This window comes from Palaemon carinicauda, chromosome 27 (genome assembly GCF_036898095.1).
Source record: "Palaemon carinicauda isolate YSFRI2023 chromosome 27, ASM3689809v2, whole genome shotgun sequence".
Taxonomy (NCBI): domain Eukaryota; kingdom Metazoa; phylum Arthropoda; class Malacostraca; order Decapoda; family Palaemonidae; genus Palaemon; species Palaemon carinicauda.
In genome coordinates, this window is record NC_090751.1 from 34,878,987 (window position 1) to 34,903,425 (window position 24,439).

At 48.8% G+C, this 24,439-nt stretch overlaps 1 protein-coding gene across 4 annotated transcripts in view; it reads right to left on the bottom strand.

Moving 5' to 3' along the window:
• Positions 1-24,439, bottom strand: part of LOC137620673 (transcriptional repressor protein YY1-like) — an 88,637-nt gene that overhangs the window by 32,775 nt on the left and 31,423 nt on the right. For 3 of the 4 annotated variants that reach the window (XR_011040092.1, XM_068351017.1, XM_068351018.1), the window contains exon 4: positions 908-1,077. Coding sequence is in view for 3 of the 4 variants with exons in the window: in XM_068351017.1 (XP_068207118.1) it covers positions 908-1,077 (170 nt within the window). In the remaining variant the exon portion in view is untranslated. Of the gene's footprint in view, positions 1-506; positions 812-907; positions 1,078-24,439 lie in introns of those variants that run through there. The other variant, XM_068351019.1, reaches the window with a different exon arrangement.

Below are 24,439 nucleotides of genomic sequence, written 5' to 3' on the forward strand. Positions count from 1 at the left end.
GCTCCGCAGATACAGAAAAATTTTTTATTGAAAAATAACGACCGCATAAAAGGGGAATCGTATAATTCGAACACACATAATTCAGGACCGTACTGTATATGATTAAGTACCAAAAATATAATAATTTCATAATTACTATACAGAATATGTTTTTAATAAAAAAAGGGCTTTATAAATTCTTCTTAAAAAAAAATATAGCTGTTTTATATTTAAATACTTTCTGCTCTCTGACTCATAATACAGGATTTGACCTGTAAAATGTGACCTCAAGACGCTTCAATGTTTAGTGATATAATCACTCACCTTAAACATTACATACATTCTTGCACATATCCAGAAGTGTCGAGATCAAACCAATATGCCAATTGCATATGTCAAGTTAACCTATTATGAGTTCTAATTCGCAACTACAGCTGATTACTACAATATAAAATCAACAATAAAACTAAGTTCATAAGCATTAGCATTAATGTAAAATTTAGGTCAAAATGTTAGGAAACATTAAAACCATTCATAAAATAATTTTATTGTCCTTACACAAATACAAAACCCATTTTAGCTTTGTACATTAGCACACTGGCAATAAAAACTCATACCATCCTCAATACTACACAAAAGATGGAAATGATCCCTTTGTACGACTGGATATTTTCCATCAATATGTCGTTTTATATACCAGGTGAATGATATGTTCAACGCTAGAAACATTTTATCTGGCCCAACCAATATACAGAATGTAAAAAATCATCTGTTGGTAGCTGGGACCCATAATACCTTCATCTTAGAAGACTATAAACTATTCATGGTTGTGCTGAAATTAAAGTAAACGAAAAATAAAATAATTTGTAATTGTGAACAAAAACTCCTTTCTCATATAAAAAAAATTGTTTAGAGATGATAAACTTACTTTGCTTTGGCATGAGTGAGTATATGAGACTTAAGGTTGGTACTCTGAGCAAACTTCTTGTTGCATCCATCAAAGGGACAAACATACGGTCTGTCACCCGTGTGAATACGCACATGTGTTCGTAGGTTGAAATCAAGAGAAAATCTCTTACCACACCCTTCAAAGGTACACTGCAAATAAAAAAAAAGGAGAACAGGTAATGCGTAATACTGTACATGATAACTCCAGTTACAAAGACAAAAGTTACTAAATAACTTTAGCAACATGCTATCATCATTATAAAAATAAAACCTGCTTCCTATCACCAATAATACAACTCATAAAGTTAACACAGAACAAATATTCAAAAGAAAACCCCTGGAATTCCTGTGACTCATTCTTGAAATTTAAAGCTTTTAGTTAAAATGAAAATAAAAATATCTTTTGATATGACCTATGTAAAATCTTATGCTTTCACTGGGAAGATACAATGGAGTGTAGAGCACTTGTGTAAACACCTGCCCAAGCCACCATCATCACAATTTCTCATACACCATAAGATAAGATTCAATCAGTTGGCTGTATCAATAGTAGTGGTGAAATAGGTATGTTTATCATCAATAACAGTCATGTCCTCCTTAAAAATTATAGATGTGCAAAATGTTAGTCGATAAGCTACTGTCGGCAAAAGTAGACCATTATTCAAAATGCCTTCAATGCCAACGATTCAAATGTTTCTTACTCGTTTGATGTACTGAATGTATGCCTTATCAAAAGATTTAATGCTTTATCATCTGCAGTTAGGTGAATCCAGAGTGAAAGATACAAAAGGTAAACAAGAGAGCAGAGGGAAAAATCCTAGTTCTGAGTAAGATTCACAGGCTTTCATTTCTTTGCTACTCCTCCCACCCTTCAGGCTACTTCTATAAACAGACCTGGTTAGTTGGTTGAAAATTCAAGTGTTTAGGTTAAACTGCTTAAAAATAAATCTTAGATTCACACTCAATGATTCATTTGACCATAGGATAGGTAGTAGGATAAGTATTATTGAAAAAAATGGAACCTCTTCAGTATTGTATATCAGAACCTTCAATTATTTGCTATTCCAAATACTTTGCATGAGCTAACTTCTTTAGTGGATCGGGTTACGCTAGTTTTCTATGCACTGCAAGGGTCTCATGCTATTTTCTTTCTATGGGGCAGGTCTTACCATGAGCTATTCAGTGCATATACTGTAGCTATTTTGAACAAGTGGGTTAATATTAGGCCCTTTTAAAAGAGGGAATATTTCTCACTCCCCTCTGGAGGACAAAATTGGAACTTGTCTTTTGCCAAACTTGGAAAGAACAAACAAGTTGAATCATTTAGCTAAACTGTCGTGCCTAACTTTGCGCACCCCTCTTTTTTTATATTACGCTATGAGTAATAGCAAAGTATCCAAAGATCAAGTTAATGCTGGTACATTAGTCCCTGAAGGCGAGTCATAAATCTCAAAAGAAAGGATTAGTAATTCAAGAGTAGTCTGAAGATGAAGTTAAGATGTTCAAGACTTCTTGCATATCTAATCCTAACTTGAAGTGAACAGGTAGTATAAGAAATATCAGTCATAAAACCAAATATTAGTGTTGTGATCTTATGGGATATCATGAGCTGGTATAGGCATACCTACACCAGAGCCATATTGCATTCAGGTGGCATATCACCTTCCCAGGGAGAATATAAAACAAAGGTAGATTTGGTTAATTCTTTTGTTGATTAAATAGTAAATAAACATGATGACATATCATATTTTGAATTTTTCAGGAATTTTCATTACATTAAGAAGATTATTCAGGAATCTCCCTTTCATATATCTATGGATAAGATTTTGGAGTTATACCCTGGTAGGTAATTCGATAACAAGACACCCCTTTTTGTAAACTTAATACTGTTAATAAATTGGAGCTCTACCCAGATAAGATGATATTAAATCTAGCCAGTCTAGTTTTTTTTCTAAATTTTGAGAGTAATTATTTTTCATAGCTATATAAATCTGTCTTTTAAAATAAGAATATAATTTCAGCAGCACTGAAACAGCCACTGAACCACTAGCAAGGTGGTAATGACATGTAACATGACGGGAAGTTGGGCACACTGCCTGTCACAGAATAGCCACTTTTGTCCTTTAAATTATACAACTCAGATTTCTTGAGCAAGGAAAAATACAAATTGAAATTTTAAAAACTATAAATATTTGGTACTACTGGTAAAATTTCTTCCTAGTGGAAGGAAGTCTCTTGGAACCAAACTGACATTTAGAAGCTGTTACAGTCTTAGGTAATACTGGCTTAAAATGGAGCAAGAAAATGATGTAATAATAATTTATGATTTGTATCTAGGGAATACAAAGTAAACCTAAAATTTGTGATTTATAATTACTACTATTATCCTTTATAATAATTTTCTCACCCGCCCTCGTGTCATTTCATAACCTTGTATTCTTTGTTTTAGGTTGCAGCAGCACCCTATTTACACTAGGGGTTAGGGATCACAGCCTACGAATACAGGCAGTTGTCAACTTACGACCAAGTTAGAGACCGAAAGATATCAGAAGTCGACCTGGACGTATGTCAACTTAAAGGTGAAGTTTCAATAGATTTATTATGCTATGTCATGATTCTGTAATCATCTAAAACATATTTTTGCAATATTTTCTTCCTGTATCATTATTTAATTTTCTTGTTTCATAGGATATATGCTCAACTAAAGCATATTCTTATTCTATGTACAATTTTGGAAGTATTCAACAACCAACTTTTTTTGTTTAACTTAGGTTGTGAACAGCTGATTTCAAGGTCCCGCTTCTGTATCGAGAGAATGCGTACATACCAATAACAAGGGGTGTTGTTTATATAATTTTTTAACTTATTCTAAATATAGTTGTCCTATGACATCAGCGCCAATGTCATAGGATATAGTTTTCATAGTTTGTTTATAGGCATTATTACTAATCATACAAAAATGTTGTGTGTGTCTGTGTATGTGTGTGCGTATGTGTTTCACTCTTAAAGCTTCATACGGTACTGTATTTCATTTTTGGTTCACTATAAAGTCTTCATATTCCCTTAGATATTATTTTGTTTAATTACTTTAAGAAAATCTTTTTCTTATTAGTGTATTTTCATGATATAAATATCCTGGTCCAGGATTTTGCTCAATGTTTCCAGACAGGATAAGAATTAATGGCAATAAAAAAGATGCATCATACTTAAAAGCTAAATTAATAATAACAAAAATATGTACAAAATTACAAATATATCAAATTCTTAGTAATTTGTATTTTTCCTAGCATACTTACCACGGACTACTCTCTCAGGAGTTACTCTAAATTTAGTTTAAACTTGCGACCAGAAAATTTTTCCCCCAACCAGGACTCTATTCCAGGCGAGAGGCATAAAGCCTCAGGCCGGTAACATGCCCAAGGGTATGTTCCCTGCGCAAAGCGACCTTCCACTGTCTTTGACCGACAATGCACCAAGAAAAAGGCCATGTCAGGCCTGGTAAGGACAGGGCAAAGGTCGCTATTCGTACTCGATCCAGGTGCCACCGTTGTTTCAGTGCCAGCTAGTTCCGAGAACTAACGGGGTAGGTAGGGTGGGACTTACCTTCGAGAGTAGTCCGTGCTAAGTATGCTAGGAAAAATACAAATTACTAAGAATTTGATATTTGTTCCAATGCATTGTAACCACGGACTACTCTCTCAGAAGACTTAGGCTTAGGAGGTGGGAACTGAAACGAGGAAGGGGCGGAAGACAAAGTGATATGGAAGGCCTGGTGGGGAAAAAACCTCAAGAAACCTGCAATAACACTCACCCAAGTTGGGGGACATCCTTCGACGTAGAACTGTCATACATGCCATGTAGCAGGAGAGGGGGGTATGGAACTCACCGCGTCTCCACCCCGGACGTAAACACTGTGTGCAAGTCGTGGCATTAAATTCCCTATTGTGCCACCACGATGGGGCCGAGTCTGTACTCATCGCAAGACACTAAGGAGCAGTCTTTCGGGTAATGGGAAGTGAAGGTGTTCTGTCTCTTTCACACACCTGCTTTAAGAACCTGTGCCACTGACATATTCTTTGAAAAGGCCATTGATGTTCTGATGGATCTAATATCATGGGGCCTGGCAGACGAGGGTGCCGGCTTGCCCTTTGCTACATACGCCTTTCGAATTACCTCCCTGAGCCAGTAGGAAATTGTGTTCTTCAAAATTGCCTTCCTCATTTTGCCCGTGGAGATAAACAGGTGTTTCATGGCGGGCCTTAAGCAGGACGTTAATGCCAGGTACTTCCAGAGCGCCCTAACCGAACACAGCAGAAGGTCCTCTGAGTCATCTGACTTAGGGATGGCTGGGATCACCACCTCCGAGAACCTCAGATCTGAGACAGCTGGGTTCTGGGTGTTGGCTACGAAGGAGGGCACAAAGGTTAGGATTGCCTCCTTTCAGCCGATGGAGTGACTAACGTTGGGTGCCAGCCCATGCAATTCGCCCACCCTTTTGGAGGAGGCCAGGGAGAGGAGGAACACAGTCTTCAAGGTCAATTATCTGTCCAGGCCCTGCCACAAGGGCTCGAACGGTGGTTTCCTAAGGGAGTCCAAGACCAGGAGGACATCCCACTCCGGAGCCTTCAAGGAGTGAGGAGGGCAAAACTGCTCAAAACCCTTGATAAGCATGGCCAGTTGCCTGGAACCACCCAGGTCTATTCTTTTCAACCACGCAATCTGTCCCAAGGTGGCTCATACCCCTTTGATGGATGACACCGAAATATTCCTAAGCGTAGGTGAACCAAGTAATCTGCTATTGCCGGGATAGAGGCTCCTATGGGCTTACGGTTGTTCTTCCGGCACCACTTGTAGAACCCTAGCCATTTACCTTGGTAAATGGCCCTCAAGGAAGAGCGGAGGCAGCCCGTCATCTGGGAGGCCGCCCTTGGGAGAATCCTTCCCTCGTCAGCAGGCGCTTGATAACCACGCGTGTAGGGATAGGTTTCCGAGCCCCTTGTGAACTTCAGAAAGTGAGGCTGCCTGAGAAGATCTCCTCTGATGGTAAGGGGCCAAGGCTGGACCGCTGCTAGGTCTCATAGGTCGGGGAACCACTCCAGCCACCAGGGGGAGATTACAGTCAGCTGTGCCCCTTTGGAAGTCCTTTTTCTGTTTAGGGTCAACTGCAGAAGCCCGAACAGAGGGAACGCGTAGGCATCCATGCCGTCCCACAGATGTTGAAAGGCGTCTTCCATGAATGCTGTTGGATCCGGGACTGGGGAGCAAAATACTCGTAGTTTGGCTTTCAGCCTGGTTGCAAAGAGGTCCAGGGAGGGAGACCCCCACCTTGCTACTTCTGGATGAAGGGACCACTCGGTGCCTAGGTCTTGCCCTCTCCTGCTCAAGCCGTCCACCACCACGTTTCTTTTTCCCAAAATGAATCTCGCCGTCCCATTTCCCTCGGCCCAGGTTAGAATCTCCTCTGTCAGGTCCTGTAGAAGACGGGACCTCAGACCGCCCCGTTTCTTGATATAGGCGACCACCGTGGAGTTGTCCGACATTAGGGAGATTTTTCTGCCGGTGACTTTATCCGCCAGGGACAATAGGGCCCTCTGTGCTGCCAGGAGTTCTAGCTCATTTATGTGAAGGGTCTTCTCCTCCTTGCTTCACAGACCCGATACTGAGTTGTCCTGCAGGTGGGGTCCCCAGCCCTCCTTGGACACATCTGTGAATAGTAGTACCTCCAGAGTAGAGTCCAGGAGGGATACCCCGCGCCAGTGTATTCTTCTTGTCCAGCCACCAGTGGAGAGACTCCCTGGATGCCTACGATAGGGAGAGCTCCTTTGGTCGATCCCTGGTCAGAGGAGCTAACAGTCTTTTCATGTCCCACTGGATTGGACATAGTCGTATCCTGACCCGAGGGACCAGCTTTTCCAAGGAAATCAGGTGACCCACGAGCCTCTACCACTGACGAAGGCTAGCGGTTTCCCCCCCGAGGAACAGTTGACTGACTTCTTCCAAGCGTTTGAGCCTCTCTGACGTGGGGAAGGCCTTGGCCTGGACCGAACATAAATCAATTCCCCGGTACACTGTCCTCGTGGAGGGAGATAGTTGGGACTTCTCCCAGTTCACGACAATCCCTAACTCGTTGCATAATTCCACCCACTTGTCCCTCTGCTTGATGAGGTCGTCCTTTGATTCCGAGAGAAGGTGCCAGTTGTCTAGGTAGCTCAAGAGCCTGATACCCCTCTCGTGGGTCCAACGCGACACCAGGGTAAAGACCTTCATGAACACTTGGGGGCTGTTGAGACCGAAGCAGAGGGTGCAGAACTGGAAGACCTCTTCTTCCCATTTGAACTTGAGGAACTTCCTGCTGGAGGGGTGTACTGGGATTTTGAAATAAGCGTCCTTTAGGTCTATGGACAGCATGATGTTGCCCTGCCTGATAGCAGCCAGGACAGTGCGAGGGGTTTCCCTCCTGAAAGGGGTCTTCCTGATGAATTTGTTGAGGGAGGAAAGGTCTATCACCGGTCTCCAACCTCCTGTGGCTTTCTCTACCAGGAAGAGCCGACTGAAGAACCCCAATTCTTTTAGGGGTGCTCGTTGGACAGCGCCTTTCTGTAGTAATCCGCAGATCTCTCATAAGCCCAATCTCCTGGCCTTGTCCTTGGGGGTAGTAGTCTGGGCTTGTGCGCCCGTTATTAACGGGGGTAGGTCATCCTCGAAGGGCAATCTGTACCCATAGCAAAGGACTTGAATAGTCCATAGGTCCGCGCCCCGGGCGGCCAATGCTCCCCACCGATAATTGAGGCATCCCCTCACTGAAGGGAGCATGGAAGAGGGGGGGCCTCTCTTCCTACTTCCTCCTAGGGAACTTGTTGCTGAGTAGTTGTCAGGTCTTTCCAAACTCTTGCCAATCGTTAGGAGGGATGCTTCTGCCTGGGGCGGAGGAGGGCTGCGGGTGTCTGGACCAGCCTGGAGTGGTGGGAGTCTGTGGATAGGGAGGAGGAGGCCTGTTAACCGCTGTAGGAGGCCTTGGCCTGGGAGCCTCCCTATTCCCATGATTATGATGTCTGGAAGAGGAGCTGGAGGCCCTGTGGAGAACGGCATCTCTGTTTTCCCTCCTCCACTTATCGAGGACTTCTTCAATTAAGCTGTCATCAAACAGAACCTCGTTTGAAAACAAAGATTTTCGTAGGTTCCTTATTTCGCTCGAGGGAAGCCTCCTCGCCATCCTGTGAGGCGTAGAATCTTCGATGCCTTACCCTCGGGTAAGGCAACAACTTCATTGACCCCGAGGCCTTAAGAGAATTCTTGGGGTCGGCGACTGCCGCACTAATCTTCCCCAGCTTTCTGCCCAGAGATGGGGCTAAGGGAAGAGACATAGGGGGACGAGCTTCTCGAAGGATGCCAAACTGCTCCTCCAACAAAGAAACTTTCCCTGGAGGAACAACAGGGGCTGGCTCCGGAAGGTTATTGAGGTGCTTGATGAGCCCCAACACCCTGGAGAAGTAGAAATCTTCCACCGAAGGGTACTCTTCTGCCAGACCCTCCGACGACTGGTAGGCATCGTTTCTGAAGAGTCTCCTCTCCAGAGGTCCTGTCCACGAAGGGGAGGATGAGCCCTGGGCGGAGCCTCTGCTCTACGCCCACTTGATGAGGCATGATGGTCTAGGGGACCTCTATAACCTTGAGAGCCCCTTGAAGAATTTGAAGAATGGCGACAGCCTGCCGCATCCTCCAGCCGTTTCTTCTTGCAGTCGGGGTCCACCACGACCGATGCGGGAGGGGGAGAACCCGTCAGGGTCCTCGAAGAGTGTGTTCCTCCCCCCTTCTCCCCCTCCCCTATAGTCCTGCGAGGGAGGCTGGAATGACAACGGATGCATCCCCTGAAGGGTTTGCTCTTCCCAAAGCGGCAAAGGATCCTTCGTAGGGGACCTGAACGGGGTCCTTGGAGTGTCACCCTAGCTTTCCTGATCTCAAGGGGAAGGATCCGAGAACAGGTCGCCCCGATGCAGGCGAGGGGTGGCTTCCGATGATGGGGCGGCAGTCGCCGGTTTGGCGGAGGTGGGGGGAGCCAGGTTGGCGGAGGCAGCAGACCAAGATGGCAACACAAGAGGTGTGAGCCGATGCAGAGGCGGCAGGCCAAGATGGCGGCGGAGCGGCGTGAGCCGATGCGGAGGCGGCAGGCCAAGATGGCGGCACAACGGCGTTAGACGATGAGGAGGCGGCAGGCCAAGATGGCGGAGCAGCGGTGTGAGCCAATGCGGAGGCGACAGGCCAAGATGGCAGCGCAGCGGCGTGAGCCGATGAGGAAGCCTGTGAGGCAGCTCCAATAGATAGCGCTGACGGCTGAGGGGGCGCCCGGTATCCCCGAGACTGCCATGAGGTAAGGGGAGGCTGTGCACACGTGTGGGCAGGCCAAGATGGCGGCTCTGGCGGCCGGTCGGAGCGCAGCACGTGTGAGACACGTGGGGCAGTCGACTCGCTCATCCAATCTCCCGAGAAGGGATATGAGGGCCGGACTCACAGAAAGGGACGGTAGGGGGGGGAACCGATAACAACAGGGAGTCCGGTCGAATCGGCGTAGTCAATTCTCTCATTGATTTGTTGTAGCGATGGCAATATCGACGGAAGGAAAGGAATTACCAAAGAACAGCTCGACGAAGGTCTCGAACCACTGTCTTTCTTCGAGGAAGAACGTTCCTTTTATCCTTTCTTATTCCTCTTCGTGGCCATAAGAGCCCATTGGGTTTCAGACCACTCGATACACACTACATGTATCGCTCTGATTACAGACACGACCATAACACGAGGTACACAAAGAATGGGGATCAATTTCCAAATGTAAAAGGAAAGCCAAACATGCTTTCCCATTCACACCCGGACAACGACGTTGAACACGAGTGTTATCCATCTCAACACAAACACTTTGCACACACTACAAGTTAAAAACACAAACGCAGGTCACAGTTTAAGTCGCGAGCGAAAACTACAGGTCTACACTGGGCAACGACCAGAGTACGAATGGAGACCTTTTCCCTGTCCTTACCAGGACTGACACGGCCTTCTTCTTGGTGCATTGTGGGTCAAAGACAGTGGAAGGTCACTTTGTGCAGGGAACATACCCTGGGGAATGTTACCGGCCTGAAGCTTCATGCCTCTCACCTGGAATGGAGTCCTGGTTGGGGGAAAAATTTTCTGGTCGAAAGCCTAAACTAAAGAGTAACTCCTGAGAGAGTAGTCCGTGGTTACAATGCATCGGAACAAAAAGTGATAAATAAAACCCACAGACTATAGATAAAAAGTTTGAAAAACTGGTCTACATGGCAAAGCTGATACACCATAAAAGGCTAAATACCCCCCAGGATAGCCACTTCAACTAAAGGGAGGACAGTAAGGATGGTTTTGAAAAGAAAAAGAAACATAAGGATACGAAAACATCTTGATAAGCCACAAGGCATCCATGGCCCTTCTATTCAGCCTCCCCAACATCACAAATTTCAAGTAATTTGTATTTTTCCTAACAGTACTTACCTCGAACTACTTTCTTAGGAATATCTGGGCTCTCCTCCCATCCGACCAGAATTTTGTGTAGTTTACCCTACTCCCGTTTTCTATGAAGGGCATCTCTGGCGGAGTTATACGCGCCCAGAGATGATCCGGGGTCAGAGAGCATGCTTGCTCAAGTCTCGCTCTCCCGCAAGTTTTGTCAGATAGGTTTCTATTAAGTCCTGTAAGGCACTCGGGGTAGGATGGGCGGGCCATAACCCGAAAGCAGTTCGAGGTAAGTACTGTTAGGAAAAATACAAATTACTTAAAATTTGTGATTTGTTCCAACACGAAGTACTTACAGTACTTCGAACTACTTTCTGAGGAGTCTTATACCTTAGGAGGTGGGAGTGTACCACAGGACCCAGAGACCGTGATGAGGAGAAAAAAGGGGGGAACCTAGATAGGAGGCTAGGTTCTGCTAACCCTTCAAGAGAAAACACGAGAAATAGGGAAAACTACCCAAAAAACTATCTTAGTGTCTAAGTAACTCACCTCTGTAAAAATCTTTGGAGACGTATCCATTCACTGACGATGTATGCCCTGATAGTTAAAGGGTTTAGTGTCATTCCAGGGAGGGTAATAAGGGAACAGGGGGGGTAAGGAAGGAACCTGTATCTCTTGGACTTACTGCCCGTGGTTACCCTGGGGCTACACCTTTAAATCTTTTGAAGCGCTGAAATAACGGGACCGAGAGAGAATCCGTCCAAGGAACTCCTCGAGCATTCCTTCAAGTAGTGAGCTATGAAGGTTGACTGATTGGCTCAAGTATCCGCCCGCAGGATTTGGCCGACTGCCATGTTCTTCTCAAAGGCCAACGAAGTACTCAGACCTCTGATGTCGTGGGGTCTAGGCTTACCCGGAATAGGAATACCTGCACTACTGTAGGCTCTCATGATCACTTGCCGTAGCCAGAAGGAGATCGTGTTTTTGGAGACTGGTTTCTTCACTAAACCTGAAGAAACAAAAAGACACTTGATTTCAGGTCTAAGCCTGGCTGTCCTCTCCAAGTACTTCCGTACTGCTCTGACAGGGCACAGCCGCAAGTCCCTCGGGTTGTTTGAACGTGGGATTGCCGGCACCGAGAAGCCTTCAAACTTGGGGTCCCAGACTGCTGGGTTTTGGGTCTTGGCCACGAAGGATGGTACGAACTTGAAGGTAGCTTCATGCCAGCCCTTTGAGTGTGACGCCTCGTATGAAAGTCCATGAAGCTCCCCTACCCGTTTTGCCGATGCCAGTGCTAACAAAAAAACTGTCTTGAGGGTGAGCTCCTTGTCTAAGATGTCCTTTAGGGGTTCGAAGAGAGTTTCCGACAACATCTTCAGAACCCTAGCCACGTCCCATTGGGGCACTCTAACCGCTTGAGGATGGCATGATTGCTCGAAGCTCTTGATGAGCATCGAGATGTGTCTGGAGGAACCTAGGTCCATGCCCTTCAGGAGGAAGACTTGTCCTAGGGCGGCTCGGACTCCTTTAATGGCTGGGATGGACATATTCACCTCGTCCCTGAGACTAAGAAGTCAGCTATCTCCGGGATAGAGGCTTTCAACGGCATGATGTTCTTTGCGACGCACCACTTTGTGAAGGTCGCTCATTCAGCCTGGTACACAGCAGCTGACGACAGTCTCAGGTAACCCGACATCCTCGTTGAGGTCTTCGCCGAATACCCTTCCTTCCTCAGGAGACGCTCTATAACCTCCACGTGTGAAGGCAGAGGGACCGAGGGTTTTCGTGGAACCTCTGAAAGTGTGGCTGCCGGAGAAGGTCTGACCTGTCCGGAAAGGGCCAAGGTGGAAGGCGCGCCAGTTCCTTTAGATCCGCGAACCACTCTCTCTCCGGCCACCAAAGTCATCCACAGGTTGTCCACTTTCCTCACCCTGCTGAGGACTTGTCTGAGCATTCCGAAGGGAGGGAAGGCGTAAATGTCGAGGTTGTCCCAAGGATGCTGGAAGGCGTCCCCGAACGCCGCTCCTGGATCTGGCACAGGAAAACAAAACACGGGGAGCTGTGCATTCAGCCTGGTGGCGAAGAGATCTATTACTGGTGAGCCCCACTTCTGAATCAGAGTCTTGGCCACTTCTGGGTGCAAGGACCACTCGGACCCCACCACTTGACCCATTCTGCTGAGGCCATCGGCCAGGATGTTCCTCTTCCCTGGAATGAGCCTGGCCGAGATCTTGATCTGCTCTCTTTCTGCCCATTCCAGGAACTCCAACGTCAGGCTGCACAACTCCCTCGATTTTAGTCGTCCTTGCTTCTTTATGTAGGCCACCACCGTGGCATTGTCGCACATCAGTGCCACAGTGTTTCCCCGGAGCCGATGAACAAACTCTAGGCATGCCCTTTGCACTGCCATCATTTCCAGCACATTGATGTGCAGGTTCTTCTCCTCAGCTCCCCATCTTCCTCTCGCTGTGCTGTCGAGGAGATGAGCACCCCAACCCTCCTTTGATGCGTCCGTGAGCAGGAGCATCTCCGAAGGATCGGCCGCGAAGGGCATCCCCTTGAGGGTGTTCGAAGTGTCGTGCCACCACTCAAGGACCTCCTTCGTTTCCAGGGACATCGGGACCACCTTGTGCGGGGAGTCTCTCTGGTTCCAGGCCTCCTTAAGGTTCCACTGTACTCCCCTGAGTTTGAGTCTCCCCTGAGGGACTAGCTTCTCCAATGACACGAGGTCACCTATCAGTCTCTGCCTGTCCTTGGCTCTCCGGGGCTGACCCGACAGGAAGGGCCGTAGGATCTGTCTCAGGCTGTCCAGTCTTTCCGCGGAAGGGAATGCTCTTGCCAACGGGAAGTCCAGGACCATCCCGAGGTAGGTCATCCTGGTGGAGGGTATCAATTGGGACTTCTCCAGGTTGATGGTGATACCCAGGACGTTGCAGAACTGCAGGAGCTTTGCGCCTTGCCCCCTCAGTGCTTCCCTTGAAGCTGAAAGCAACAACCAGTCGTCTAGGTACCGAATCAGGCGGATGCCCTGTTCGTGTGCCCAGGCTGAGACTGTCGTGAAGATCCTCATGAAGACCTGAGGGGCTGTGAACAGACCGAAGCAGAGGGTCTTGAACTGTAACGTTTGGGTACCCCATTTTACCCTTAGGTACTTCCTGCTGGAGGGGTGGACAGGGACCTGGAAGTATGCGTCCTTGAGGTCCATGGACATCATGAAGTCTCCTTCCCTCAAGGCTGCTAGGACCGACTTCGGAGTGTCCATCTTGAAGTCGGTCTTGCACACAGACTTGTTGAGGGCTGAGAGGTCTATGACCGGTCTCCAGCCCCCTGTCGCTTTCTCCACCAGGAAGAGTCTGCTGTAGAACCCTGAAACTGGGTTCTTGACTGGTTCCATTGCCCCTTTCGCCAGCATAGCAGAGACCTCTTCTTGCAGGGCTGTCCTTCTCAAGGGGTCCTTCGGTGCCAACCATTCCGCCTGTAGATCTGGTATCAGAGGTGGGGGGTCCACCAGGAAGGGCAACCTGTACCCTTCTTTCAGGACTGTCACGGTCCACGGGTCCGATCAGTGGTCATGCCATGCTTGCCAAGAATGTTTGAGGCATCCCCCCACCTGAGGCTTCGGCAGGAGTAGGGGGCCTCTCTCCCTATCTCCTTTGAGAGGCGCGGCCCGAATGACCTCTTCTGGCGGCTGAATAGGAGGGCAGCCGACGTTCCCCTACGGGAGGGCTGCGAAGGTTGCTGCCAGGATGTAGTAGGGGCGTTTCTCCTGGGCTGGTTAGGTGAGGCGCGAGGAGGGAGAGGGACGTCAGACGGAGCTCTTCTATGGGTAGGTCTTCTGGCTGGTGGGGGCCTGGGTTCCGCCACATCCTTTAGTGTCCTCACCCTTTCCACCGTCTCTTCCACTTCCTTGAAGGGGAAAACCGACTTGTCCCACAGTGGAAGGTTCCTCAGGGACCTCGCTTCCCTGTCGGGGAGCCTCCTTACAAGCCTGCTGAGCACTGTGTCCCTTTTCCTTAGTATCCAGTAAGCGGTTTGTGTTATACTGTAGACTGATGGGAATGGATCTTCAGGGCCTTACCTCCCGAGCTAATCAGCTCCTTCAGCAAGGCCTGATTTTCCGGGATTGCGAGGTCATGCGAGGACTGGAACCCTATCAGTGTGGAGGCCCACCAATCCAGCCACGATGACACGTGGATCAAGTCCCTGGACAGCTCCTCCATCACGGCAGTCTCCGCGGGGGAGAAACAAACCGGTGCCGTAGTAGCCCTCTCCTCTGCTGCTGCACCCTGTCCCAAGATGGCAACTGCTGGTTCCACTGCGCAGGCCCCCACGCGGTATCCTCCCGGGAGGTAGAACCAGGGACTGCGTCTTCAGGCCCTGGAGGAGTCTAGATGCGCTCTGGTTCTTGGGGGCTTCCGCATGGTTGGCCATGACCTTGCTAACGTGAGCCAATCCCAGCTTCACATCCCTTTGCCAAAGGGAGGGCTAGCGAGGGCCTCTGTTGTACAGGCGCATCCACCAACCAGTTGAGGCTCAAGAGCCAGACCTCGTCAGTAGAGGGCTCCGGTTCGTCCAGCCTGTGGTGCCGTCGGATGAGGCCTATCACCCTCCTGTATGCGGAAACCTCTGCTGACGGACCTTCTTCCTCGTCCTCTACCTTCTACGTTGGGCGTCCCAGTTCTCGTGACGAAGGACCTCCAATGGGGGGAGCCGCACGAGGAGGAGGCATCCTCCTGGAGTGGTCCAGTCCCCTCACTTCAGGCAGTAGGACGGGCATCGCTGCTGGAACGGAGGCCTCCATCCTGGTTCTATCTTTTCTTCCGGGGGACCATGGATCTGCGGGCTTGCCCGTCGAGGAAAGGTGTTTCTCCCATTCTGGACGACTCATCGAAGACCTTGAGGCCGGGACGCTTCTGCCAGACCGAAGAGGCGACTCTCCCCGCTGGGCGGGTGGAGTCGGAACCTTAGCGGACTTATGTCTGTCCCTTGGGGCCTGATGAGACGAGTCCCTCCATCGGTCATACTTCCTTTCGTCGACAAAACCTACCGATGAGCGGGGTCTGGGACGCCATCCCGAGGAGCCCGTGACTGCTGCAACCCCCAGGAGACGGCTACGGGGAATGGAGACTCGCACCCATTCCTCCTCCGGCGAAAGACTTCTCCTGAACTTCCTCCTGGGGGGGATCTGGAACGTCTACTCACGTGGCAAGATCGTGAATGGGAGCGCGATCGAGATCGTCTCCTGCGGGACCTATCTCGCTGTCTCCTATGGTCTCTCGGGGCTCCGTCTTCCGACGAGCAGGAGTAGGCCTCGACCGAGGAGCCCGAAGACCTGTAGGACCTCGTTGGAGGGCCTGAATTTTGCCGCGCTGCTGGTGGTTCTGCATGGGGTTCGGCCGGCGACGAAGGCTCCATGAAGATGCCGAGAACGTAGCTGAAGGCATTGGAGGGGAGCGGGAGAGCTCCTCGCTGGGGAACTAGGTCACAAGCTCCTCTTCCATCCTCAGGGACGATCTGAAGGGCGTCTTCGGAGACGCCCACCCAAGGGTGTCTGATGGCGGCGAGTCGTCCTTCTCGGCAGCACCCTCGGCTGCTGACGCACCTGAAAAACCTGCCCAAGAGGCGGGAGAAGAGACTGCTGCCGTTTTACCCCATATCGGATCGTCCGACAAGACGGGACCTGCTTTCACCAGGGCTTCGTCCCCCGGATAAACACCCGCCCCCTCCTCAGGCCCCCCACTTGCCTGGACCGAAGACACAATCCCACTATCAGGTAAATCAGACTCCTGGGGAAGGGCCACAGGCCGCTTCCACGCAACAGACTTACCTCACCCACTACCCTGGGTAGAGGAAGACGGCAGAGAGACTCTGTCCGACGGGACGCTGGGCGATGCGAGGGGCAAAGAGACGCTGGACTTCTTAGGGGACCGTCGAGAGGCCTTCTTCTTCTTAGTGCTGTATCGCACCCTCTGTACTTCATTCCAGGACTCGCACTCCGGACACATGGCTGTAGGGGAACACACACACTGCCCCTGCACGACGAACACAAGGAGTGCGGGTCAACTTCGGGCGTACAGAGGAAAGCGCCACACGATTTGCCAGCCACAGGCCCAGGGATGCTCCATAACACACTAGTAATACACCTCGAGACACAGGAACACAGAGGGAAGGGATATGGAAGCACACAAAGGAACCGCGTGAGAGACAAAGGGTCGCACTGGGTTAAGAGAGAGCGTCGGGGTGTTAACGCCCACGCGACCAAAACTTACTGGAGCGAGACCTGAACAAGCATGCTCTCTGACCCCGGGTTGTCTCTGGGCGCGTATCACTCCACCAGAGATGCCCCGCATAGAAAACGGGAGTAAGGTAAACTACACATATTTTGGTCGGATGGGAGGAGATCCCAGATACTCCTAAGAAAGTAGTTTGAGGTAAGTACTTCATGTTGGAACAAACACCATTTAAAAAAACAAGAGGAAGAAAAAAAAAAAATAGAAGGGTGTGCCCAAGTGTACCCTCAAGCAAGAGAATTCTAACCCAAAACAGTGGAAGACCATGATACAGAGGCTATAGCACTACCCAAGACTAGAAAACAATGGTTTGATTTTGGAGTTTCCTTCTCCTAGAAGAGCTGTTTACCAAAGCTCAATAGTCTCTTCTACCCTTACCACGAGAAAAGTACCCACTGAACAATTATAGTGCAATAGTTAATCTCTCCTGTAAAGAAGAATTATTTAGTAATCTGTGTTGTCGAGTGTATGAGAACACAGGAGAATGTGTAAAGAATAGGCCAGACTATTCTCTGTATGTGTAGGCAAAGGAAAAATAAGCCATAACTAGAGAGAGTTCATCATTGAGATGGGAGCTAACAGTCTCAGCACACCAGGACATGTAGGCGAATTCAGCATTTGTGCGAAAGATTTTGAGTTCTCTTTAAGTAGAACTTTAGTGCCCTGACATCTTCATATCTATTTACACAGAAGGATAGGATCGAGAAGGTCCTGAACTGGTTTTCGAGACTGACAGAACTCTCATTCCTCTAAAGATTGACAAGATGAAGAGTGTCTTGAGGGAAAGATGATTATGATTCCTTCCTCAGATTAGTAATAGGGGTGGCCAACAGTGCCCCGAGGAAGAGGACCATCCCAGGCAAGATTGTTTGAATTTCCCTTAAAGCATGGAAAAATTCAACTGAGTTCCCCTAATTTAATTGAAAAATGTTATTTTTATTAGTAAAATAAATTTTTGAATATACTTACCCGATAATCATGTAGCTGTCAACTCCGTTGCCCGACAGAATTCTACGGGAGGGATACGCCAGCTATCACAATACTAGAAGGGGGTGTACTCACCAGCGCCACCTGTGGCCAGGTACTACAGTACTTCTTGTTGACACCTCCTCAATTTTTCCTCGGTCCACTGGTTCTCTATGGGGAGGAAGGGAGGGTCAATTAAATCATGATTATCGGGTAAGTATATTCAAAAATTTATTTTACTAATAAAAATAACATTTTTCAATATTAAACTTACCCGATAATCATGTAGCTGATTCACACCCAGGGGGGTGGGTGAAAACCAGTGTACAAGATTAAAGGATAGCTAAGTATCCCGTATTTCATATAATCAGTTATCTCAAAATAACAATGAAATAATAAGTACCTGGTAAGGAAGTCGACTTGAACCGTTACTCTGCCTTTTTTAAGTTCGTCTTCCTTACTGAGCGCAGCGTTCCTCTTAGGAGGCTGAATCAACTCTAAGGTGCTAAAGTATATAGGGCTGCAACCCCTACTAAAGGACCTCTACACAACCTCTAACCCAGGCGCTTCTCAAGAATGAATTGACCACCCGCCAAATCAAAAGGATGCGGAAGGCTTCTTAGCCTACCGTAACAACCATAAAAACAACAATAAAAGCATTCAAGAGAAAGGTTAAAAAAGGTTATGGGATTAAGGGAATGTAGTGGCTGAGCCCTCACCTACTACTGCACTCGCTGCTACGAATGGTCCCAGGGTGTAGCAGTTGTCGTAAAGAGACTGGACATCTTTAAGATAAAATGATGCAAACACTGACTTGCTCCTCCAATAGGTTGCATCCATTATGCTCTGCAGAGAACGGTTTTTATTAAAGGCCATCGAAGTAGCTACGGCTCTCACTTCGTGGGTCCTTACCTTCAGCAAAGCAAGGTCTTCCTCCTTCAAGTGAGAATGGGCTTCTCTAATCAGAAGCCTTATATAATACGAAACCCCGTTTTTGGACATGGGCCTCGAAGGTTTCTTGATTGCACACCATAAGGCTTCTGACTGTCCTCGAATAGGTTTTGACCTATTAAGATAATATTTCAGAGCTCCGACAGGGCAAAGAACTCTTTCTAGCTCGTTACCTACCATGTTGGAGAGCTAGGAATTTCAAACGATCTAGGCCAAGGACGTGAAGGAAGTTCATTCTTAGCTAAGAATCCGAGCTGTAAAGAACATGTTGCAGATTCGGATGTGAACCCAATGTTCTTGCTGAAGGCATGAACCTCACTGACTCTTTTAGCTGTTGCAAGGCAGACGAGAAAAAGTGTCTTGAGGGTAAGGTCCTTGAAGGAAGCTGACTGGAGAGGTTCGAACCTAGGTGACATAAGGAACCTTAAGACTACGTCTAGATTCCAGCCTGGAGTGGGTAGACGACGTTCTTTAGAAGTCTCAAAAGACTTAAGGATGTCTTGAAGGTCCTTGTTGGAAGAAAGGTCCAAACCTCTGTGGCGGAGAACTGAAGCCAACATACTCCTGTACCCTTTAATCGTAGGAGCTGAAAGGGATCTCTCATTCCTAAGATGTAATAGGAAGTCAGCTATTTGGGTCACAGAGGTATTGGTAGAGGAAACTGCATTGGCTCTACACCAGCTCCGGAAGACTTCCCACTTGGATTGGTAGACTCTACGAGTGGATACCCTCCTTGCTCTGGCAATCGCACTGGCTGCCTCCTTCGAAAAGCCTCTAGCTCTAGCGAATCTTTCGACAGTCTGAAGGCAGTCAGCCGAAGAGCGTGGATATTGGGTGCAACCTGTCTACGTGAGGCTGACGTAGAAGGTCCACTCTTAGAGGGAGAGTCCTGGGGACGTCGACCAGCCATTGTAGTACCTCTGTGAACCATTCTCTTGCAGGCCAAAGGGGAGCAACCAGCGTCAGCCGTGTCCCTTCGTGCGAGATGAACTTCTGAAGGACTTTGTTTATGATCTTGAACGGTGGGAATGCGTAAAGGTCGAGATGGGACCAATTCAGCAGAAAAGCATCCACATGAACTGCTGCTGGGTCTGGAACTGGGGAACAGTACAAAGGAAGTCTCTTGGTCATGGAGGTGGCAAAAAGATCTATTGTCGGCTGACCCCACAAGGTCCAAAGTCTGTTGCACACGCTCTTGTGGAGGGTCCATTCCGTGGGAATGACCTGATCCCTTCTGCTTAGGCGATCTGCTGAGACGTTCATGTTGCCCTGAATGAACCTCGTAACTAGGGTGAGGTTTAGACTTCTTGACCAAATGAGGAGGTCCCTTGCTATCTCGTATAGGCTCCTCGAATGGGTCCCTCCTTGCTTGGAGATGTAAGCCAAGGCTGTGGTGTTGTCGGAGTTCACCTCCACCACCTTGCCTAGCAGGAGGGACTTGAAGTTCAATAGGGCTAAATGAACTGCTAGTAGCTCCTTGCAGTTGATGTGGAGCGTTTCCTGTTCCTCGTTCCACGTTCCCGAGCACTCCTGTCCGTTCAAGGTCGCGCCCCAGCCCGAGTCCGATGCATCCGAGAAGAGATGAAGATTGGGGGTCTGAATCGCCAACGATAGGCCCTCCCTGAGAAGGAGATTGGTCTTCCACCACAAGAGAGTGGTCTTCATCTCTTTGGTGACCGGGATAGAGACTGCTTCGAGAGTCAAACCCTTGTCCCAATGAGCTGCTAGATGGAATTGAAGAGGGCGGAGGTGGAGTCTCCCTAGCTCAACGAACAGGGCCAACGATGAAAGGGTCCCTGTGAGACTCATCCACTGTCTCACCGAGCAACTGCTCCTCTTCAGCATGCTCAGGATGCAATCTAGGGCTTGGCTTATCCTTGGGGCCGATGGAAAAGCCCGAAAATCCTGACTCCGAATCTCCATTCCCAGGTACACAATGGATTGGGAGGGAATGCGCTGGGACTTTTCTAGATTGACTAACAGACCCAGTTCTTTGATCAAGTCCAAAGTCCAGTTGAGACTCTCCAGACAGCGACGACTCGTGGAGGCTCTCAACAGCCAGTCGTCTAAATAAAGGGAGGCTCTGATGTCCGATAAGTGGAGGAATTTTGCTATATTCCTCATCAGATGCGTAAACACCATAGGAGCTGTGCTTAGGCCAAAACACAGGGCTTGGAATTGGTAGACAACCTTTCCAAAAACGAATCTCAGGAAAGGTTGGGAGTCTGGATGAATAGGAACGTGAAAGTAAGCATCTTTCAGGTCCAACGAGACCATCCAGTCCTCCTGCCTGACCGCTGCTAGGACCGACTTCGTCGTCTCCATCGTGAACGTCTGCTTGGTGACATAAGCATTGAGCGCGCTGACGTCCAGCACCGGTCTCCAACCTCCTGTCTTCTTGGCCACCAGAAAGAGACGGTTGTAGAAGCCCGGGGATTGATGGTCCCGGACTATAACCACTGCCTTCTTCTGTAACAGGAGCGACACCTCCTGGTGCAACGCTAGCCTCTTGTCCTTTTCCTTGTAGTTGGGAGAGAGGTTGATGGGAGATGTGGTCAGAGGGGGTTTGCGGCAGAATGGTATCCTGTAACCCTCCCTCAGCCAACTGACAGACTGGGCGTCTGCACCTCTCTTTTCCCAGGCTTGCCAGAAGATCTTGAGTCTGGCTCCTACTGCTGTCTGGAGAGGAGGAGAGTCAGTTTTTGCCTTTAGAAGCCTTGGAACCTTTCCTAGACTTGCTCCTGGAAGAGTCTGGACGGGAGCTTCCTCGGCTGGGGGCTCTACCACGAAAGGGCGGAATAAACCTCGTAGCAGGAGTATCAGCCACTGGGGTGCGATAAGTCCTGGGGACTGAGGGAGCAACCTTAGTCTTACGAGCTGATGAGGCCACAAGATCATGGGTGTCCTTTTGTATCAGGGCCGCAGACAAGTCCTTAACAAGCTCTTCGGGAAACAGGAACTTAGAGAGCGGAGCGAAAAGGAGTTGAGACCTTTGACAAGGTGTGATGCTGGAGGAAAGGAAGGTACAAAGCTGCTCCCTTTTCTTAAGCACTCCTGACACAAACATTGAAGCAAGCTCGCCAGATCCATCCCTAATAGCTTTATCCATGCAGGACATTAAGAGCATGGCTGAGTCCTTGTCCGCAGGGGAGGTCTTCTTGCTAAGGGCCCCCAGGCACCAGTCTAGGAAATTGAACATCTCAAAGGCTCAAAATACACCCTTTAGGAAGTGATCTAGATCGGAGAAGGTCCAGCAAACCTTAGAGCGCCTCATTGCTGTTCTACGAGGAGAGTCTACCAAACTTGAGAAGTCAGCCTGGGCAGAGGCAGGTACTCCCAAGCCTGGTTCCTCTCCTGTGGCATACCAAACGCCCGCTTTAGAAGTGAGCTTAGTCGGAGGAAACATAAAGGAAGTCTTTCCTAGTTGCTGCTTAGACTGCAACCACTCCCCTAAAATTCTTAAAGCTCTCTTAGAGGACCTTGCAAAGACGAGCTTAGTATAAGTTGACTTGGCTGGCTGCATGCCCAGCGAAAACTCAGATGGCGGAGAGCGGGGGGTAGCAGAGACAAAATGGTCTGGGTATACCTCTCTGAAAAGAGCCAAGACCTTACGAAAGTCAATAGGAGGCGGAGAAGACTTGGATTCATCCACGTCTCATGAGGGATCCAGGTGTGCAGCCTCATCATCAGAAACCTCATCACCAGAGTGTAGCGAAGTGAGAGGTAAGGTATGCTGAACAGCAGAATCTGCACGAGCGGGAGCAAAAACGCTTGTGGTTTCATCCTCAAGTCTCTGTTGAGGCAACACCTGAGGTTCAGGCTGCAAAGGCTGGTCAAAAGGAGTAGCAGAAGGTAGGCGCATGGGTGGAGGAGGCTGACTCCTGGCATGAGTGTCTTGACTCAAGAGTTGCGCTTGCTGTAAGGTTGGTGGATGCGCAGTAGCAGGTTCCTGAGGAACGAGTTGAGGTTCCTGAGGTGTGAGCTGCGAGCGTTGAGGTAGTGGCTGCGCAGAACGCAGTAATTGTCTCGCGAGTTGAGGTTCCTGAGGCGCAAGGCTAAGGTGTTGAGGCTCTCGCCTTGAGGAGGGTTGAGGTCGCTGCAGCGAGAGCTGAGGAGTCTGCCTCATGGATGGGAGAGGTTGTTGTACCTCAAGAGAGTGTTGCCTCACTGGTGGAACCGCAAGTGGAAGCGGAGGAAGTAAGGTATAAGCTTCCTGTTCCCATTGCTGAGGTTGCCTTAAGGAAGGCGGAGGTAGCTGCACACCGCTGGAAACTGGCAACTCAGTACGTGGTAAGGTATCCTGAGGAGCCTCAACATCGTACGCCTGGCAGACAGGACTGCGGTTAGGCGGAGCGATCGCAGGAGGAGGTGTAACCTTCTCAGCCTGACACTCACGCATCAAGACCGCAAGTTGTGACTGCATGGACTGCAGTAGAGTCAACTTGGGGTCGGCAGACACTAAGGTCTGCTGAGGCAAAGCCTTAACAGAAGAGATCTGTTGCGGCAGCACCTTACTACTCTTAGGAGGTGTGCATTCAACTGATGACTGCGGCGAGTCAGAGCTGATCCAATGACTGCAGCCAGGTTGTAGAGCTCTTGAGGTCTGGACTCTGCGTTTGAGAGGTCTTGAGACCTGAGTCCAACGTTTCCTCCCTGACAATTCTTCAGCAGACGAGTAAAAGACGGGCTCAATCGTCTGCGGGTGGGAGTGACGGTCTCTGGAAGACACGCCCGCAACCACCGAGGATACTTCTGTGCGCCGATCAAGGCCTGCCGAACCCTTTTGCCCTTCGACATTGCTTCTCCCCTGGGCTTGGGAGCTTGCAAGAGGTCCCGGACTGGGAGGACGACTGGCACGCACAGAAGTACCCTCACGCACCACACTGACACTGACACTAGCACTTGGCACTGCACTGACACTAGCACTCGTCACAGCACTGGCACTATTACCACCCACTGCACTCTTGACCTTAAGTTCCTTGACTTCGGCCATAAGAGACTTATGATCACTAACCACCGACTCCACTTTGTCACCTAAAGCCTGAATGGCACGCAAAACAACAGACATATCAGGTTGAGGGCAAATAGTAGGTTCGGGGGTAGCCACTACAGGGGGAGGAAAAGGTAGGGGATCATGAGGTGAGGAAAAAAGTGAAGAGCGAGAAGAACTCCTCCTAACTCTCTCTCTCTCTAACTTGGTTGAATACTTAAGAAATCGGACAAAATCAAGTTCCGAAAGTCCGGCGCATTCCTCACATCGATCTTCCAACTGACAGGGTCTTTCCCTACAGTCAGAACAAGCGGTGTGAGGATCTACCGAGGCCTTCGGAATACGCCTATTACAAGACCTACATCGTCTATGGGGTGGGGCTTGTGAAATGTCAGACATCTTGAATCAAAGAGTTAGCCAAGTGGGGATTCCAAATCAAGCAAAAAGATCGTTAACCATTAATCAGAACTAAATAATAGCTATCTAAGCTAATATAGAAGTTTTCTAGTAAAGCGACAGCCGAAATCTGAGAGAAATACTTCACCAAAAGCCGTGAAAATACTCCAAGATCATAAGCGTATCCCAGAACGTCTTGCCGGAAGCACGACAGAGGAAAAATTGAGGAGGTGTCAACAAGAAGTACTGTAGTACCTGGCCACAGGTGGCGCTGGTGAGTACACCCCCTTCTAGTATTGTGATAGCTGGCGTATCCCTCCCGTAGAATTCTGTCGGGCAACGGAGTTGACAGCTACATGATTATCGGGTAAGTTTAATATTGAAAAATTAGGGAGATCATTCTACAATCTGATCACATCTTTTATTAATACTATGTAGTGTT